The 20,917-nt window shown below is 54.4% G+C and overlaps 2 protein-coding genes across 2 annotated transcripts in view; one reads left to right on the top strand and one right to left on the bottom strand.

The window, feature by feature from the left end:
* LOC144721523 (uncharacterized) overlaps positions 1–6,498 on the top strand; it is a 61,327-nt gene extending 54,829 nt beyond the window's left edge. The window contains 4 exon segments of the mRNA XM_078599196.1: positions 509–606; positions 747–1,059; positions 1,604–2,044; positions 2,046–6,498. Coding sequence (XP_078455322.1) covers positions 509–606; positions 747–1,059; positions 1,604–2,044; positions 2,046–3,722 — 2,529 coding nt within the window. The 3' untranslated portion in view covers positions 3,723–6,498.
* Positions 6,499–10,572: 4,074 nt separating this feature from the next.
* Positions 10,573–20,917, bottom strand: part of LOC144721793 (uncharacterized) — a 49,547-nt gene continuing 39,202 nt past the window's right edge. Inside the window, exons 8-12 of the mRNA XM_078599716.1 lie at positions 16,097–16,203; positions 14,484–14,652; positions 13,960–14,181; positions 13,711–13,818; positions 10,573–13,137 (exon numbers count right to left, since the gene is read on the bottom strand). Of these exons, the coding sequence (XP_078455842.1) occupies positions 12,356–13,137; positions 13,711–13,818; positions 13,960–14,181; positions 14,484–14,652; positions 16,097–16,203 (1,388 nt within the window). The 3' untranslated portion in view covers positions 10,573–12,355. The remainder of the gene's footprint in view (positions 13,138–13,710; positions 13,819–13,959; positions 14,182–14,483; positions 14,653–16,096; positions 16,204–20,917) is intronic.

Genomic DNA, 20,917 nt, shown 5'->3' with positions numbered 1-20,917 from the left:
AAAAACACGCGACCATGGGGAGAGAGAGACATCATCAAACCCACGACCCTCTGTATACCAGGCTAGGTAGTTATCATCTCGCCACCGAGCGATGAAATCTCACGGAAAGGTCTGCTTCCAATTTTGAATGGAAGATGAATCGTGCTTTTTATTTATTTATTGCATAAATGCAGCTAAGGTATTTATTTCATTCGTGTTTTTAACTTTCAGTAAATATCAGCACAGGGAACGTTTTTAGTGCTGGTCCTTTTGACCTAGGTGAGAGAGGTCACAGGTTGTACGTAGGCCACTATCAACAACCTAAGATCCCACCCAGTTCCTTCTGGTCAGAATAAATTAAGCTCAACGAAGGTTGCCCGGACATCGCGATTGATTCGCGGTTCACGGGCCGGAAAATTAAGTTCCTCCTAGGGTGGACGAATCGACAACGCACGCACGCACGCACACACAAGCGTTCGCCCGCGGCAGCGTCGCTAACCGCTGTCCCTGTGCCACGCGTCTCGCTCAGGTGACGTCACAGCGGCTCTGGAAACAGATCTACGACACACTGGGTGGAAACCGCGGCAGCACGAGCGCCGCCACGTGCACCCGGCGCCACTACGAGAGGTGCGAAGGGGGCGGGAAGGGAGGGGGTGGGCGGCGGGAGGTGGGGGGAAGGGACACGGGACAATGTCCCACGCTGCCATTTCCCAAACCTACCTCCGGTGCCCGCGACGCGGAATGTAAACGTTGCGTGTCCCACGCAGGCTCATCCTTCCGTACGAGCGGCATGTGAAGGGCGAGGAGGACAAGCCGCTCCCTCCGCCGGTGAAGCCGCGCAAGCGGAGCGACGCCTCCTCCTCCTCCTCCTCGGGCGACAAGAAGAAGCAGCAGCAGCAGAGCGAAGAGGAGGAGGAGGGGGAGACGACGATGACGCCGGACGAGAAGGAAGAGCGCCTCCGGCGTTTGGAGGCCGAGGCGGGTAACGCGGTTGCCGCGCCGGCGGGGGCGGCCGTCCGACGAGAGTCGGCCGACGGTGCCGTCAAGAGGCCGAGCGCGATGGTGCTCAAGGACAAGGAGGTGCGATTGCTCGGCGGGTCGCGACGATTTGTTGAATTGCGACGGTGGGGCCGAGGGGGGGGAGAATCGTTTCGTGGGTGGTAGTTTTTGTGTTCTTCTTCGCCTCTTTGTTACTCGGGGATGGCTGTAGCCGGTTGGTCGGGTCCACTGCTGCACGAAGGCCCCACCCAACATGCAATGTCGGTTCAAGTGGCTTGTTTGATCGTACTTCACCGCGGGTTGATGAATTGAGGAGGAAGTACAGAGAACACCGTATTTTGCTTCATTGCCCACTGCTGCCCCACAACGCCCACTCGAGCTCAAACCCGCCGAGCTGGTGAGGTCTGACAGGATAGGGCAGGTCTAAATCTGAATATTTATACTGGAGGAATCCGATGAGCTATAAAGCTCTTTTTGACAGATGTCCAGGAGGGACGGGTTAGAACATAACATCAACAAACAATACAAAACACGATAATAGTTAAAAGTACAGGGTAAAAAAAAAAATCCCCTTTAAAGCATACCAATAAAACTAAACCATCCCCATCCTACCCGATTGTCGCAGGTGAAGCGGGAGAGTGTGGAGCTCGCCACGCGGGCCCTCCACCCCGACTCGAAGGAGGACAGCCCGTCCGCCGTGCCGCTCGTCAGCGGCCTCGTCATCCCGGAGCTCAAGAAGGAATCGGCCAGCATCCTCAAGGACGACTGGCTGCAGAGCGTTCTCAAGCGGCAGGCGGGCGCCGGCGAGCAGCGGGTCCTGGCCGTGGGCCACGCCGTGCCGGGCCTGCTGCAGGCCCGCACGGTGCAGGGCCACCTCGGCCACTTCGTCAACAACATCATCATGTCGCAGTTCTCCGACTTCGGCCCCGCGCGCTGCGCCACCGACGCCGGCTCGGCCGCCCGCGAGGGCCAACCGCAGGCGGCCGACGACGGGGGCCCCGAGCTGAGCTCGCTCGCCGCCGAAGGAGGCCCCGCAAAGAACGGGGGTGACGGCCGCGACCGGACTGGCGGCACCGTCGCCTCAGCCGGTGGCCGGCGCGGGTGGCGGCGGCGGCGGTAATGGCGGCGGGCCGGGCGCGATGTCGCCGCTCGCCCGTAAGAAGCTGCTGGCGCAGGTGAGCGCCATGAAGCCGGTGGGAGCGGCGCCGCCGCTGGCGTTGCGCGGCGGCGGTGCGGCCGACGCTCCCGACGCGCCCTCTCCGCCGTCGCCCCTGAACGTCGCGGCCTCCTCTGGCAAGAGGCCGACCGTGATCCAGCACGTGCATCTGGGCACCAGCGCGGGCAGGGAGGCGGACGAGATGCCGGGTTTCGACCCGGCGCTCTCCTCCAAGGAGGTGAGCCGCCTGACCGAGTTCTACGGGAAGCACTTCACGCTTCCGTACCTCGCCCACCCCTTCAACGCGGCGGTGACGGCGGCGCTGTCGGCGGAGAGCGCGCGGCACGACGCCGACGCCAGGGACTCGCTGCGGCACTCGCCGCGGTGCCGGGGCGAGCAGGAGGCGAGCCGGCGCAGGCCGGAGTTGGACGACCGCCTACCGAGCTCGCCGCCGGCGCTGCTGCGGTCGCCGCCGCGGACGGCGCGGGGTCCAGTGGCCGGGGCGCCGGCGGAGCCGTGCGGCGATGACGAGCAGCCGACCGACCTCAGCCTGCGCAAGCCGGTGACGCCGCAGAAGCTCGCGGCGGGCACGAAGCCGGAGGCGGCGGCGCGGCCCAAGCCGCCCCCACCGGCGCCGTCGCCGGCGATGGACGCGTCGAAAGTCAAGGGTCACCCAGTGCCGGAGTTCCTGAAGGCGATGCCATTCGCGTCGTTCCCCCTGATCTCGCACGCGTTCTTCGACCTCAACCGCCTGTGCGGCGGCATCGCCTCCAAGCAGCAGCAGCAGCAGCAGTCCCAGCCGGGCGTCGCCACCGGCACCGGCCCGGTGTTCCTGGACAAGACCGTGGCCGCGAGGCAGCAGCAGAACGCCGAGCAGCCTCCCTCCGCCGGCGCCACGAGCCCCCGCAAACGGACGGCGTCTGACGGCGGCGGCGGCGGCGGCGGCAGCGGCGACGCGCCGAGCAAAAAACTCAAGACGGAGGGGGAGGCGCCGAGCTCCGCCGTGGCGCCGCAGTTCTACCTGAGCCCGTTCAGCATGGCTCTGCTGCCGCAGACGAAGGCCGCGGTCGGCGACGCGAGTGGGGGGTGGCGGCGCCGGCACCGTGACCTTCTCCGGCACCCACGACGGGCGCCTGCAACCCGTGCCGATCCCCGAGCAGCTCCTGAAGGCGCGCGCCGCGGGCATCCCCATCCTGCCGCTCAACCCTTTCCTGGTGCCGGCCACTTTCCAGGGGCGGCCGCTGCTGCTGCCGGCACCCGTGCGGCCGCAGGTGGCGTACGGGCGCGTGGCCCCGTCGCCCTCGTCACCGTCGGCGGTGTCGTCGTCCTCGTCCTCTTCCTCCTCCTCCACGTCCTCGTCCACCTCCTCGTCCACCTCCTCGTCGCCTACGCTGTCGCCCGCGTCGGTGTCGTACGAGGAGATTCTGCACCGCAGCCGACTGGCCTACGCCGCCATGGTGCACTCTCCGCTCATTTACCCCAACGGCAGGATGTGAGGGAGCAGCGCGCCTGGCCTGGGCGGGCGGGCAGGCGGGCACGGGAGTGGGGGGCGGGGGGCAGTTTGGGGGGCCGCTGCGCAGTCCGATAAACGATGACCTTTTTGATGAACCGGTTGGTTCCCCCGCGCTCGCTCGCCGGACGTGCCGGCCCGGAGCGACGGTGGTCCCAAAACTCGCGATCATTTCACTCGTCCGTCGTACTGCACTGGGAAATTTTTTTCAAGAAGAAAAAAGAATGAAATAACGGAAAGAAAAAAAATAACTTCATGAAGTTCATGGCTAATGCTGGTATGTGAATTTTTCACGGGCTGCGCACTGAAGTTTTTTTATAGGTAATTTGGCCGACTCTTAACGCTCTCACGAGGAACTCGGTTACAGACACATCTATTTTTCTAAACAAACCTCAGACTTTAGCCAAGGACCTCCATCCGCAAGCTCAAAATAACTGCTGTGTCCTTCGTAAGAAGTATAAACTGCAAACCTCTCTCCCATTGGAGGAACATTAACAGAGTATTTTCCATGCACGATCAAAGATAATGATGTGAATACAGCAACTTCTTGTGCCATCTTTTCTGCCCAGCATGACAAGACAAAACCACATGCACACACACTCGCACACACTCTCACACACGCACGAACACACGTGCACACTCTCTTGTTCTGCGTCAGAACGAGAGCGATGCCAGTTTCACCGATTTTTTTTTTTCCCCATTCGTACCCGACGCAAAACGCCATCACAATGTGAAGCACCCCTCAAAGCGTAACTGGTAGTACTACTGACAAGCGGTGGAACCGATACGTTTTTGCTGACGAGTTTGGGAAAACATTCCGCGGCGGGATGATGTTCTAGTTTCATCGCGTGGGGAGCTCTTCGGCGGATTTGCGCGCAAGGTGCGCGCGTTCTCTGCGGTGGAGCCGAGCGTTGCCTTAAAACGAGCGGGTGGCAGCTACAATAGAAAACCTACAGCAGGGAGGCGCGCGTGTGCGCGCCTGGGTCTTGCTGTTACGCTGGTCGGAGGAGATTTCAAAAATGTCCTCCCATGAAAATAATAATAATGAGCTGTACATTTTGCAGGCTTTCTTCTTAACACTGGCTGCAAACGGGGGAAAAAACGGACGTATTTTTTTATAACTATTTCTCTATGTAGAAAAACAAATGTATTTACAAATTTGCAAATGTTAACTGACGACGCAAATATCTATATGTATGTGTATATATATAAAACAATTACTGCGTTGCTATACTTGTAAAAGAAACCACACATTTGAGTTCGGGCCCGATTTAGAAGTTTTTGTTTTCATCACGGCGCAGCGATGGCACGTTCGCCACTTTCCGCAGAGGTTCGCGGTTCGAATTCCGGTGGTCGTACTGGTAAATACTGCTGTGTATATTGACCGGAGTAACAATACTGTACTACGTGCAACGTCTTCTTCACTCACAGCTGACGTTAACAATGCCCCCCGGACGTCGTTCGCAAGAGTAGGCAATTGTGTGCCGAAGTCGGGGCCCAAATTTGACCAAATGCGCAAATTACGCCGCAGTCACTCAATTGGAATGATACATAGCAGTAATCATCGCCTCCTACTGACCAGACTAATGCCCCAGTCGTTCTTGCAAATGAAACCACTGTCCTGGTCTCCTGAGTTCTCTCACCTGGTACCTGGGTTAACAAAATTAACTTAACTCGATCCGTCGACGTCGGCGGCAGCGCGTGGCGAACAACCTTGGCTGACCAATCACACGACTGTGGGAATAAATCACGTGATGCACTGCCAGTTACCCCCCATCCTTTTTTTGTCGTCTAGAAATTCCTTTACTCTTTAGTTAGCTTCAGGCGCGTGTGCGCGCGGAGTCGGTCGTTCCGTTTTCTCTTTCCGTTACGTTTGCGTTTACTGTAATTTTAACAAATTTACTAAAAATATAATACTTTAGCCGTTAATGGCGCGGTGCTGTTGTCCTGACATCCCATTTATAAAGCCCCACTTGTCCGCCTGGGTGGGTTCAGGCCGAATGCCGATTTGGTGCTTCTTTTGGTGAGATTTCGTCGGCTTTCTTGATTTTCACAGAGGGGGGGGGGGCTGGCGTAGAAGTTCTCCTCGTGAGCACGGTGGTGGCGGGGGGGACGGACGGACGTGAACTTGGCTCCGTCTGTGTCGCTCTGTGGGGCCTCCCCTCCCGGCCCCTCCGGCGTGGCGTGGAATGACGTGAGATCATCCCCCGAGGGTTCTCCCGATGGGGTTTCTTTGCAACGTTTCCATTGCCGTGCCAACTCTCGCAAACCATGTTCCCGGAGTTTCTGTCCATCGCTCACCTCATTGGGAAAAAAGGATGTTAAAGATATATATACGTGTGTGTGTGTGTTTTATCGGTTCTTTTGATTCGTCCATACTCTCAGACTGATAAGATGTAATTATTGTTTTTTTTTATTATTATTTAAGGTTTTTTTTCTTCTTACAAATACAAACTCTACACACTTTATTATCATGTTATCTACACGCAAAGTAGCTCACGTATTTTACAGTACGGACATTGTAATGTATTTCCACTTATTTTTACGTGTGTGTGCGTGTGCGTGTAAGCTGTGTACAATTGCTTTAAAAAACAAGTTTTGCTGTTTTAATCGTTTTAGACGTTACAATATATTATTGAACTGTATCCCTCAAACTGGCAATTTCACACGTATTCACCAACATCTTACATGAGTTTGCCAGATGATTTTATTGATCAATTATGTTCTGGTTGTTATTGACGACGACGACGATGATGATGACGGTGATGAAAACTGTGCCTAACAACTGCAGTTCACTTTTTATTTTTAAACCTGTGTCGGCTTCTAATTAAACAAAAAATATTCTTAAAACTGACATTGACTTGGGATTTTTTTCTTCGCCACTTTTCGAGATTTTCTTGCCCTTTTTTTTCAATGCGGTCCCCTCTTGTAGGTTTACAAAATTCCACTTCCTTATCTCGCACTGTTTGCGCCCGGTGTTGACAGAACAGGCGGACGGAGTGATGTCACGAAAACCAGAAAATTAAAACCAAACTTTCCAAGCAGTTAAATATTTTCCCCCGCACCTCCGGCAAAGTTACTTCATTATTTGTTTCCACCAAACTTTTCACAATAACATCACAGTTGCGGTATTACGTTTAATTTCACCATGTTTTTTCATGTTCGAGTGGATTTTATATTGTTTTTCTCTGATTATTTGGCTGCTGTGTTGGTTGAAATTGTGGGATATGACCACCAGAATTGAACTGGGCCATGGATTTTTTGTGAACACAATATTACGCTGCAGTTGCTGCTGCTGCTGCCACCACGGGACATTTCAACTGAGAACTCTCGCCAAGTCAAACTTGACCCCGTGTCAGACAAATTAATGATCCTGGCAGATAATATCACTGAACTAATTCCCTGCAATCGCCTCTTATCCACGCTGGGTGGCGTCTCTGCACTTCCTGCTGTGGAGGTGATCTGATCAAGCATTTCTTTAGTCCTCTGCACTGGATTTTAGCCCAATCAAGTGACAAAACTGAAATTAAATGTGATGGCTTTTTGCGTAGCCATTGGTGACCAGTCTGAGAACATCAACTCGATAGACTTCATATCGACTAACTCCGGGTTAATAACGGCTGGTTATAACCCGGATTCGAACTCAGAATCGTAGCTCGGTGACTCATGACAGGGCCATAATGAGCTCCCGTCAGAGATCCCCCGGCCCACCATTCATACCGAGGATGATCATTCTCTTTGCTTCGCGTGGCCACGAGAGGGCACTCCAACATTGACTAAATTGACCAAAATCGTCCTGACTCCGCCCAATCTGGTCCGAACTTAGAAACAACTGTTTTTATTTGACCAGGTAATGCGCACTGAGCTATAAAATACTGTATAGCTATTTTTCTGAAGCGAACTGGCCACAAATGATAGCTCAACCAAGTGGCTTATCACGCGGCAATGTATAGCAGCCAAGTGCTCTAAACGCGCGTTGTTGATTTGAAATGTGGAGGGGGGAAATCCAGAGGACCCGGAGAGAAACCCCCACGCGACCGCGGGGAGAGAGACACGCAAACTCCAAATATACAAGCGACACGCAAACTACAAATACCTCGCCTGCTATTACGAGGCGAGGTAGTTAACGTCTCACCACAGTGGCGGCCCAGGATTGAGCCTAAGCCAGTCTCAACATGCTTGAGCCTGCACAGCGCTTGGCCACCGTCATGCACGAGCGGCGTTTGTAGCGTCCGGGGTTATTTGACTATACTCTTAGTTCTTTCGGTAAAGTCACGTAGGTAAAAAAAAAGAAATTAAAATTAATAAACAAATTAATTTGAATTTCAATTTTTTACCTACGTGACTTTTACCGAAAGCAACTAAGAGTATGAATCCTAGCAGTCACGAAAGCTTCAAATCTATAATTATTTGACCATACTTCACCACGCTGGTCGGGGCAGGTTTGGTGAAGGCAGCAGCGAAGGTGGGGGGGGGGCTCGAGACGTGGGAGCCGGAGCAGTCTCCGCCAAACACTCGTGCAGTGCCCCCTGCCGCTCATTGCGCGTCTCGTACACGGCCCGTGGTCACTCCCACTGGTGGTTGAGTGCCGTCCATCAACACGCCGTCGCGGGTCACGGGGTGGGGAGGATCCTTTGACCATACTTCACCACGCTGGTCAATGCTGTCGCTGCCTTGGCCACCTTGACGTGGTGTGCACCGTGGAAGGCTTCCGCGATGTGGGGGAAAATGTGAGCGCGCCCGGTTACGATCGATGGCGGCGGTTGTGGAGTGTTTCTCTTAAGGGGCCGTCCATAAATGACGTCACGCACCTAGGGGAGGGGGGGGTCAGACATGTGTGACGATGTGTGATGAAGGGGGGGGGGTGAGAAATGTGACGTCACCGTCACATGAAAATGCGCAACTTTAAATATAGACAACACGTTCCACTTAATTAAATAGAATTGTAATAAATGTTTTCACACATTAAATACGCACTACAATGACAATAGTTTAAAGCGATTTGAAGCATGTGTTTTTTGGGGGGGGGGGGGGGCAGAGCTTTGTGACGTCATATTTGAGGGGGGGTCTGACTTTTTGTGACGCCGTGTGACGATTGGGGGGGGGGGGTCAAAAATCGTCCAAAATCGCGTGACGTCATTTATGGACGGCCCCTTAATTGTGCTTGTCCACCACTGCCAACACAGCAGCAGCAGCAGCATCGGCATCGCTGTTGAAGGCGTCACTCATTTTCAGAGCGGGTGCCATTTTCGCCGATGATACATCAGCAGTGTGTGAAGGCCGCCACATTTGAAACCATGTGGGGTTTTACAGCAGCATGATGATGATGGGGGATGAAGCTCCACTGGCTTCACGGGGCCAGCTCCAGTGCGGTATGCCAGCTCTCACTCAAACATTGTGGACACCCAAATCAACACCGCACTTCGTGGCATCATCGGCGGCGCCCTGAGGTCAACCCCACGACCGTGGTCTCCTGCTTTGCCACGGTGGCTAGGAGATGTTCACTACCTCGCCTGGTCTACAGGAGGTCGTGGGTTCGATCCCGACCCTGACTCCTGCTGCTGCTGTATATTTGGAGTTTGCGTGTCTCCCACATCATCATCATCATCACGGTGGGTAGGAGATGTTAACGACCTCGCCTGGTCTACAGGAGTTCGTGGGTTCGATCCCGACCCTGACGCCTGCTGCTGCTGTATATTTGGAGTTTGCGTGTTTTTTTTCTCCCTCCGGGTCTTCCGGGTTTACCCTCCACATTGAGAAACACGAGAATAAAATCCGTCTCTTCTTCAACCCCCTCCCAATGTGTACAGATACTACTGTATGTAGGGTTTGTAGGTATATATGCTTATAAAATAAGTAGATTTTGGGGGGGGGGGAGAGTGATATTTCTTTTGGGGGGGGGGGGGGTCGACAATTGTTGTAAACCTGTTGGATCAACTTTTTACCCCCACATCTGGGGGGGGGGGGGGTCCACTTTCTATAACTTTTTGATTGAGGCCTTCTGAAAGGCTCTTATAATTTTCTAATTTAGTTGATGGACAAACGGACACGTGGAACGCCGGGCTTTTATAATACAATGCGTTTAAGAGTATTTGGCTGCTAGAAATGTCCAGGTCATAAGCCACTTTCGTTGACTTACCATTTGTGGCCAGGTCGCATTCTGGAACAGAGCAAAGTAGCTCAGTGGGCCTCACCTGGTAAAAAAATGTAGTTAAATTTCTAGTTTCACATCACTCCCAGGGGGCTACCGTCTGACGTGATGCCGTGACGACCCGGGGAGCATCCGCAAGATTCCGGACACCCGGACACCCATCGCTCTGCCGCTCAAACGTCGCCTACGGGAATCTCGTTGAGGAAGCCGGGCTCCTGTTTCTCACCACGACCGAGGATCTCTCACTCCACCGCGCCGCTCAAACGCGGCGTGGGAGACGCGTGTCCACCTTCCGCAGCAGACGGAGCATCTGAGAATCGCCGAACTGCGACCGTGGTGAAGTCCAAACACATCGGACGCCACCGACGAAATGGCGCCATCATCTGGCGTAATAAGCACCACCTCTCGTGTAGTCACACCGCTGTTGCTACACATCAGCATCGGCCGTACAATGAAGATTGAAATCGGGCGAATTTCGGTTCTGAGAATTGTCAAACATCGGATTGGTTTGAATGCCACGTCTCGATGCAGCAGGGTACGTGGGAAGGCACAAGTGCGCCCGGAGTGTGCACGTCTAAGCATATAACGGTCGCTTGAAGGGATCTCAAAAACGCAGTTCTGTGAAGTCTGCTTCCGCGAGCATCGCCCTGTGCGATGCTCCGCTCACTGCGAGAGTTCCCCGTGGACATTTCTGCGTCCCACGACGCACGCGACGCCGTGGCGCAATCGCAACGAAATTCGGAGCCGCGCACAAAACTCCACACCCAGCACGCGCGCTCATCCTGCACCCTGAACTTTATTGCCAAATCCGTACCGCGTCCAACCGTGCAGCCAACATCACGTCTCGTTTTTAAACTATAAACACGGGAAAGCGAAAAGACTTTACTGCATATTTAACCGTTTACTCTCCAGAGCTTAACACCGCAATATTAAATTGGACACAACACAGACACTTAAAGCCTCGGGAGGGCTCCCAACGTAGGAATGTGGAATTTCCACCACTGGCTCAGAGGTGCCAACAGAGATGAGTTTTGTTTTGTTCTCGCGTCATTGATTAACGTTCGTTTTGATCCCATTGATAAAACATTTTTTTTATGAAACGCACCGACGTCTGCATCACCACCACCACTAACGGAGGGGGAGACGCCCGGGGCGTTACGATGAGTCCCGGGGCCCTTGCGTTGAAATTGTGCATCTGACGTTTTCGGCTTTTGTGGTTCCCCTGCTACGGAAAGCGTTGAACGCATTCACGGAGCGTGACCGGAAACGTTGTGAAGTTGACTCGACGACAAACCAACCTACGACCGCTCTCTCCGTTGGCGTTTGTGGGGTCGCGTCGCATGGGTTGCTCAGCACAATGTCCGACGTTTCGTTCTACGCGCTTCAGGAACCGAATTCAGTTCCCGTTTCGGGCGCGACCCGTGAAAACTATACTCGGCAGTTGTTCTGTGGTCACGTAAATCTCGCATCTTATGGGATTTAAGGGGCCTGCTCATACAGGGGGTAAATGTCGCGAGCAGACGTCCGTCCATGTGGCAATGTGTGTGTGTCTCCTCGTGTGCGTGCAATTACTCATGGCACTCTCTTTATTCCAACAAGCAAAAACAATATCTGCATGTGCCGCCCTCTTTTCGTCAATCCTCCGCTGGACGAAGGCCTCCTTCCAGCCACGCTGTGTCGGTCGTGGGGGTTGTTTGAACGCACTTCACCGTGCTGGCCAAAGTCCAAAGTAGGGGGTGAGGAGTTGGTGAAGGCGGGGAGCACAGACCGTGGTGGAAGCAGAGGGGTGGAATCACGCGGTGCTGCCCGCAACGTAGGGCGAGCCCCCACGGCAGCCTTTAACAACCGGGCGTGTGCGACGGGTCACCCGGACGAGCGCTTGCCCAGGCTCAACCCACGTTGGCTCTGGTGATTCCATAAGATTGGTCTAATCGTATATAAAAATATATATATTAATCGTAAGTTATTGTCTTAGCACCTAGTGAACCGTTCAGTCTACAGGAATCCATTGCATGTCGACGATAAATAATAGTAAAGAAGTAGTAATAATAATGTTGTATTGTGTGGAGCTCAACTGACACACCGATAATTAATGATGCAACCGATCACGAATCACGGAGAACGCACTCTGTTGCAGGCTAGCGTGCTTCATGATCAAGTACCCAAAAACAAGAACAACAATAATAATCACAATTAGAACTTGATCTTCACGAACACGCGACAACGCTAAGTGGTTGGGATGTAACGAATCGGTCATCCTCTTCCGATTCGATGAATAGCCACAACTCGATCTAGGCTTGGTTATTTATTTATGCGACTGAGAACCCTACGTCACAGCACTGCATACACAAATCAGAATCAGACGATTCTTGCACTCGCGATTCCACGCGAGACTAGCAATCGATTCGATCAGGCGATTTAATCATTACATCCCTCCCGAGTGGTTTACGTGAACAAAAACAAAACTACGTCACAAACCGTCATTGTACCAGCAACTCAGAGCGGCTAAAAACACAAAATTAAAACGAAACTGAAACGGAGCGTCCCGGCTCGGCCGCGCTCACACCGGGGTCTGCAGGCACCGCGTTCCGCGCCCGCCATTGCCAAACGCGTCAATCATCCCGCTCCGACTCGCGGAATCCGGCTCGGGCTTTTCGTCCCGCCGGCGCCACGGCGCGGCTCCTCGATCGGTGCTCGCCAGAGCCGAGCGGCGCCGGTCTCCACTCTGTCCGTCGTCCGATCCCTTGTCCGTCTCCCCGACCGCGATGGCGGCCTCGCTCGCCGAGCCTCCACCGCTGCTGCTGCTGCCGACGCCGCTGCTCGTGCTGGACGCGGTGCTGCCGACGCTGGAGGCGGTGCTGCCCGACGAAGCGTGGTGACGACGGCCGGCGCTGCCAGCGGCGGCTTCGGCTTCTTCCGTCGCCGCCGTCGCGTCGGTCGCTCCCTTTCCGTCGTGGTGTCCTGGCACGGCGCCCCCCGGGCGTTGCGGCCCACTCACCAGCTTGGGGTCCAGCGACATGGAGCGCGGCCTCCACACGGGCTCCGCGTCGTCGGCGCTCGCCGTCTCGTTTAGCGGGCCGCCGCCTGGCGGTGGCGGTGGCGCCCGGCGCTTCTTGGACCGGAGCGCCGGGCTGCTTGTGTCGCTGTCGGACGTCGAGCTGTCGTAATCCGCCGCCGCCGGAGCCGCCGCCGGAGCCGTCGCCGGCGGGACGTGCCGCCCCCTGCTTGGCGGGCGCTGCAGGGCATTGTGGGAGCTGCCGCTGGTGCTCGGTGCCGCCCCCTCGTCCGTCCGAGTCTCCGGGTCGCTCCTGCTTTCCGCTGGGATCTCGGGGAGGTCGATTCCTACGGACAACATTTTTGCGCATGTTCTTTCAAAACCGGTACGCGTGCGAACGTTTACATTTCGACCATCAACGGAATTGTATCTGTGTATATAAACAATCGACAGAGTCAATACCATCGGTATGTTTTAGCAACGAAAACAAAGGGCCGGTCGGCCGTATTCTCAGCAATGCTTCCATTTCAGAGAAGACACGTTCACGTGAATGCGAGTAACGGGGCAATCGTTCATCGCAGGTAACTGCGCGAGCATTGGCTCGAGGATGCCGTGGGACCCTTCACTGCCCCCTGGGGTCTCGGCTGTGCCACCCTGGCTGCCCCTGGGGCTCGTCGGCGTTTTTGTCAAGGTGCTGACTGAAGATTAGCTCAGCTGTGCTACCATGCGGTGACGGAGGGCCATACGGGCTCGCGAGTCATCTTGGGGGCCAGCGAGACTGTCCTCGCTCATCTGTACTCACTAACCTGTAGTCTCACACCACGTGATGTACTCTCACACCACGTGCTGTACTCTCACACACCACGTGCTGTACTCTGACACCACTTGCTGTACTCTCACACACCACGTGCTGTACTCACGCATCTGCTCGTAGAGAGAGATTCCCCTGTGGCCCCCGAACGACGGCTGCTTCCTCAGTGCCGAGGCGTCGATCTTCATGAGGCTGCTGCAGCACTGCCTCCACGACTCTGGGAGTGACACGGCAGGAGGGAGGGAGGGTGTTGGGAGAGGGGGTGCGAGGGATGGGGGGGGCACGGGGATCGTGAACGACCGCACGACACAAACGAGAGGAGGCGGTGCGAGTGGCACGGCGAGCGTCGTCGGCTCACCGGCGTCCAGCTGGTGCTGCCACAGCGCCTCGAGCCAGCGGTGCGCGTCCCCAGGGCTCGGCGTGGTGAGGGCGTGCGTGCGCCCCGCCCCCGCCTCCACGTTGGTGACGGTGAAGCCCGGCCCACGGTGACGCGACGCGTCCCGCTCCAGCACGCGCAGGCGCGTCTCCTGCGGGCGGGTCGGGCGGGCGGTTAGGTGAGTGGGCGAGAGGGTGAACGAACGAGTGGGTGGGTGAGTGCATGAGTGGGCGAGTGAGCGAGCGCGTGTAGTGGGTGAGAGAATGGGCGACTGACTGAGCGGGCGGTTGAGCGAGCAGGTGAATGGCTGAATGGTCAAACGAGGGGATAGTTGAGCGGGCGGGTGAATGGGTGCAGGAGCGGTGGGGGGATGATTGGGTAGATGAGCGGGTGGACGAGCGGGTGGAATGTCCACCGTTTGGCGTAGCATTCCACTCAAACGTCTCCCCTGTCAGCTGTAGTGTGACGACGTTCAAGCGTCTGCCCGTTCGCCCCGTGGGTTCAACCGGTGACTCCGCGGCTGCTTGCCTTGGTGACGGCGATGCTGAGCAGCGGCGCCCGGCCTTCGTCAAGCGCCGCCCGGCTCGCGTAGGCCGAGAGAGCGCCGGCCCTGAGCGCGGCGTGGAGCGGCGTGGGGGGCCACTCGGCGGGGGGGCCCTGCTGCTGATGCTGCTGCTGCGTCGGTCACGGCCCGGGGGAGAGCGGGGGGGGGGGATCGGGTGGCCGGGACGGGAGAGAGAACGCGTCACAACCAGCGGCCTTCCCGACGGCGGGTTGGACTCCGTAACCCGAACTGGCGGTCGCTTTCGAAGCTCGTCAGTGTGGTGCCATGGTTGCTGAACTGCGGCTCCAGTTAGGGTTGCCACCTGTTCTGGTTTTCCCCAGAGCGTTCGCTGTTTGTTGTACCTCTCCTGGGATATCTGTCCATATTCCCGGTTTTTGTCGGTTTGCGTAATCGTAACGATGCATGGACGTTAGGTTCTCCCCTCTCCCACTATTGTGAGATATTCTCCTTCTGTACCTCAAAGCATCCTAACCAAGCGAAAAAAAAGTCTCGAGCCTGTGCTTGCTCGACGCAGCGATACCGCCATGACAGCACGCACAGGTGTGCTGCTCACAAACAGCTGGACAGCACGACTCCCATCATGCCTTGCGTGCATGTCATGTGACCACCACATTGTTTGTATAATACTGTCAGCCTTGTGTAGACCACCAACTCAAGAGAGCTGAAAGTGTGGCCGTCCCTTCAGGAAGCAGTTTCAAGTTTTAGGTTTATTGTGTTGAAACAGGTATGTAAGTTGAACTTCTTTCACGCTATACGTAGCCAACCGTGATAATCGGAGGTAAGAACTCAAGAGGCCAGGTCTCATTTCTCATGAGTGATCGATCTCAGTCACCAAAATAAAACGGTCTCAACAAATAAACTTAACTTCAGCGACAAAGCAAATAAAAATGAGAGAGAAAACAACAGCATCAGAGACCAGTTTCTTTCTTGCTATGGACTCATTAGTGCAGTCATCGTTGTGCGATGACAAACCACAATGCTGCAATTGTGGCCATGCAAGCTAAACTATGGAGCATATAACAAACCCATAGAGACACGTAACATAGCGACTCTGAGAGACCCACAGAGATACATTCAAGATAAGCCACAATACTACGATTGTGGCCATGCAACTCAAACTATGGACCGATAGAGTAAACCACTGTCGTCTGCGCTCCTTCGACGGAGGAGAAGGAACAGCATATAACGAGACAAACTCTCTCTCTGCTGAAGCCCTCTCGGTGTGGCCAGCAGCAGATCCGGCCATCCTGGATATCTGTAAGAAAGAGCTTCATAGCTCATCGGATTCCTCCATCGGATTCCTTATCGGAATCATTGGCTTCCTCCAGTCGAAATAAAGACTGATTCTGACTCTGACAAGCGGGCATTTAGCTCACAAGCATCTCGCTTCTGCCACCGTGCGCAAGAACAGAACGGGATCGTCGTCGGCGTTTTCGCCGCTGACGTGAGGCTGCGATTGGCGGTGACGCCGCCGGTGAGGACCATTCCCGAAACGTCGGCGCCGTCGCGGCAAGGGTCGAGAGCGACGGGCACGGGGAGGATGGGAGAACGAACCTGGAGCGTGAGAGAACCCGACATCCGCACGTCGGTCATGCACAGCGGCTGGGCCACGAGGCGGCAGCAGATGCTCCCGTAGAGCGGTAGCCAGAAGGAGCACTCCTCTGTCGCGGCACAGAGAGACAGACAGACGCAGAGAGGGGGTTGAAGATGTTACGGGCGCCCCGATCGTTCTCCCGCTCCCCCCCCCTGGCGTCCCCCCTCCCATTGCCATCACGTGCGTGGGATGCTCCATTCCAGCTGCGTGGGGGCGGCTCTGCGCAGAGCGCAGTGAACAAAGTCAAGAAGCACCAACTCTGGTCATTGTCGCAGCAGCGGCTTTTGGCTGCTGGCCATCAAACAATGATGGTCACTGCAATCGCGCGCTTTCAGATGTGCTTCTGCGTCTGGAACAGTTTTCCTTCCGGGATTATGAAGCCACAGGAGCTATGCACTTTTAAATCTAATTTGAAAACTAATTTCTTTAAAACTGCTTTAGTGTTTAGCTTGTTGTCCTTCCCCCGCACCTAGCACGGTTGCCTACGTACGGTGCGAAAGAAGTTCAACATACATACAAAGTTCAACGTGATGTCATCAGCTCAGATGGGATGAGCGATGAGGCATTGGTGCACATCTCCCGTTTACAGCCCTGAGCCAGTGGTGGAACTTGCTAACCCCAATGGCAGGGGTGAGCCTCTCCGTAGGACAATCACTGTCCATATCCCCACAAACTGGTAGCTATTTTATTGACTCCAGTGGCATGATGATGGGCGGAAGCTCATTGAGTCAACACCCCCCCCCCCGGCCCAACCAGGATTTGAACTCGGTTGTCAGTGACAGGCAATGTTTGACCATACTTCACCACGCCGGTCAGTGTGGGTTGGTGAGAGGGGTGGAGGGAGGGGGGGTACCCAGGATCGGTTCAGATCTCGTTCAACCCCGGCTTTAGCCGTGTCTGGGGATGGAACGTGGGTGACCAGCTTCACAGCACGGTGGGCTATAACCACCACTGCACCACCACTCCTACATTGTAGCTAAGAGACACATAGTGGGGTTGGTGAGGTGGGGGATTGGGGGAGTGGGGGGGTCATCACAGTTTGGATATTTCATGGAACAGCATTATGGAAAGAAAAAAACAGAAACGAAAGTTTCGTTTAATTGGCTGAAAAAAGGAAAGGATGAGACAAGGTCAGGAGAGAGAGAGGGGAGAGAGAGAGGGGAGAGAGAGGGGAGGGGAGAGAGAGGGGAGAGAGAGAGGGGAGGGGAGAGAGAGAGGGGAGAGAGGGGGGGAGGGGGGGGAGAGGGGAGAGAGAGGGGAGAGAGAGAGGAACAGAGAGGAGCGTGGGGAGTGCGGAAGTGAGAGGCAGAGGAGATGAGAGAGGGGGTGACAGTGGCTCAGGATGATGGGAGCGAGAGATGAGATGGAATGAGAGCGACTCATGCGGTGGCTGTGACTCATGCCTCGGGCTACAAACACCCCTTTGCTCCTAGTGAAACGAGTGGGTGTTTGCAAACCGAACAATTGAAAAACGAAGGCTGTGGTTACATCATGGCTTGTCGTCACCAGACGGATGTGGGCCGGATGTTCAAAATCCTTAAAGCTGCTTCCAACTTTGATGGCGTTCTTTTATCGCCAATCTGTTATCATCATCATCATCATCACCACCACGTCCCTCATTTGTAATCCCCATTAACAATCCTATTCAATATTTTGTTCCCTGAATTTCAATTAATGGGATTACAATTTATTCTCGTATGACAAATAGTTCAGTGTATGCTTGTAAAACGATTTAAGTTAAACGGAACTATTTTTTATTCTTTTACCAGGTAAGACCCACTGATCTATGTAGCTCTTTTTCAAAAGCTACCTGGCCACAAATGATGTGGATATTTATAGCAGCCAAATACTGTAAACGCATGTTGATTCTAAATGTGGAGGGAAAACCCGGAGCACCCGGAGAAAAATCCACGTGACCACGGAGAGGGAGACACGCCAACTCCAAATATACAGGTGTCAGGGTCGGGATGGAACCCACGACCTCTTGAATATCAGGCGAGGCACTTAATATCTCGCCACCATGGCACCCTACTCGCTCGAAGCATTGATAAGATGTGGGCCAGATCACGGAAGTTAAATGTGTGTCATGAACCCTTCTACCACCTGACACGGCCAATGGATAATTTGTCACGCGATGAATAAACCTGCCAAGTATTACTCTTTGGTTCTTTCGGTAAAGTGAGAGGGGTGGGGGGGTAGAGAAATTAGCATGCCCCCCTCTCTCTCTATTTAAGGCCTCGACACAGAGGCGTTGTTTCTCTGTGAGTCTATGTTGTGTGTCTCTCTCTGTGTCTCTGTTATCTCTCTCTGCTTATGTGTCTGTCTATGTGTCTCCGTGTCTGTGTTTTGTCTCTCTCTCAAATGTAGCAATCTTTGGAAGAACGTAATCAACCAGGTAGGGTGTTGACTGTTATGTTAGCCGACTCTCTGTGTTGTATTGCATTATATTTATAAGGTTACTAGGTTTGTTTTCTCTTTCATTTGTACCTGATGACGGTTGATTGTGTTGCAATCAAAACTTCGTATTCTATTATTATTTAATTTATTTTCTTTCTACGTGACTTTACCGAAAGAAACAAAGAGTAATTACTGCAGTCACGAAAGCTCCAAATCAAGTTTGTGCCAGGTGTTACTGCTTCATCAGCACCGGTCGGGTTGTTGTTGGAGTGCAACCCAGAAGCAGTTAACAATTGGGTAACGGATGCTTCTCTGGTAGGTACAGAAGCAGTTAACAATTGGGTAACGGATGCTTCTCTGGTAGGTACAGAAGTAGTTAACAATTGGGTAATGGATGCTTCTCTGGTAATTACAACCAGCATCACCAGGCTGTTGGCAGAATTGTGAAAATGTCCTCAGGTCTTGTGCGCCCACAACGGAGCAGGAAGTGGTTCCAGGAGGTTCGTCATTTTGTCCAATAAACACGATGAAGGATGCAGGGTAATGAGTTTCACATCTAACTTAAGCCACACGTGATGGATTCTGTCCACGTGGTGGGAGCCGTCCACATAGCGGTTTCCTTCCACGTGATGGAGTTTGTGTTTGCTCCCCCTGTTGTGCGCGGGTTTTCTCAGAGTTCTCCAGTTTCCTCCCATTGCTAAACAACAACAACAACTGCCGCCATTCGCCACTAAGTAGCGGTGACGTCACCGTGGAGCCTGTGCAAGGCCACGTGCACCTTGAGGTCACGTGAAGTGTTGAAGGCTTACTGTGCTGGAGGTCATGGGACATACTCAGGTGCCATGGGTTGACTGACTGAGATGACTGGCAGATGCACCAGCTTTGTTCCCCTCCTGTCAACTTTCTGCATTTTAGCTACCCGGCTCTGCGCTCGTTGCGAGCATTAGCTACTCTGCCCTCCGTTGTTGTTGGAGGGCGATTGCCTCCAACTGTCCAGGAGCGTACTTCACGAGCCTCGTCCATAAAGGCCGATCTTGACACCGGTCATTGGCAAATCCACTCAGCTCCACACCCTCCTGTACCAGCCCATGTTACACCCATTTAGCCCCCTCTATCTGGCCAAACAGAAGTCGCTTGGGCATAACTAAACAAAGATCCCCCGTGTAGCCTGTAACAGACTGTTGGGGCAAGTGCTGTTATTGACCGCCTATGAAGGCCGGCACGGCACACGAGGGGGTGGGGGCTAACACCACGCCCGGCCGCCTTTGTCTCCCCAGTGGTGACATTTACACATTGCACCAGGTACTAATTTGAGGCTGAGTGGACCTAGAGGAGGCCCATGACCTGTTCAGATAATGGTCACTGGTGTTGGCCGTGAGCCGGGAATCGAACTTGGGCGGCCGGGTTTGCAGCGCAGCGCTAAACCCACACACACACACACGCACACACACACACGCACACACACACACACCCGATGTAACTGGTGAAGGCCAAAACATTCCACCGCTGCAAGATTACCTGCACATGACTCAACTGGGATTTACTCATGGCATCAGCATCGACCTCCCCCCTCCTACTGCAAAAGAAAAAAAAATACTTGGCAGCACCCTCCTGAAAATGAGTCTTGAGACTCAGCGAGGCTTCCCCCGGGTCAATAAGCGTGACAAAAAAATAATCAAGTAACACAAGAGGGCCCTCACACTTCAAGAGCAGCTTTGATCAAATAATTACAAGCCGCTGCCGTGCCAACGCATTTGATGTTTGACATTTCAATCTCACTCCAGCGGAATGAAATGCCCCTTTGAAGCCGGGCGGAAGCTCATCGAGGTAACGAGGCAGCGCTCTCTGTCCGAGGCAGAAGCGACTCAAATCCTTCGCCTAACTCCTCATCGCACAAGCCCCCACATCCCCCATAGCCCCTCCGCCCCGCTGCCCATCCACAAAACCCCCCACGCGTAACGGCGCATCCGCTCGTCCGTTAAAATCCATTCCCTTGCTCGCGATATCCTTGCAGTGAATTCTGGGCTTCAGAGTCGATTAGTTAATGTTTGTAGGAATTAAATTGAGAGTGTGGGTTACCCCCTACCCCCCCCCCCCCCCCCAGAGAGCGTCTGGAAGAGTAGGCCAAAAACACCCTCTACAGGGGATCTCTCTCTCGAGCTCCCTGTAGTGGAGGCCTTTCCGCCAGCAGTGGCGTGAGCAGGGGATTGCAGGGCTGCACCTTTAACACGTTTTGCTAAATCTTACGTTTGGGCTCAGGGAGTGAGCCCAAACAATGTGGTAACAAAACGAGAAGCGACGCGGGTGAGACTAGAATCGATACTGCAACTCTGTCAAATCTCGACGAGTAATTCAATCTCGGGGTGGAGGGGAGGGGGTGGAGG

Source organism: Lampetra planeri, chromosome 12, assembly GCF_965212315.1.
Source record: "Lampetra planeri chromosome 12, kcLamPlan1.2.h2, whole genome shotgun sequence".
Taxonomy (NCBI): domain Eukaryota; kingdom Metazoa; phylum Chordata; class Hyperoartia; order Petromyzontiformes; family Petromyzontidae; genus Lampetra; species Lampetra planeri.
The sequence above is the reverse complement of the archived record's forward strand: the minus strand, read 5'-3'. Positions and strand labels throughout refer to the sequence as shown.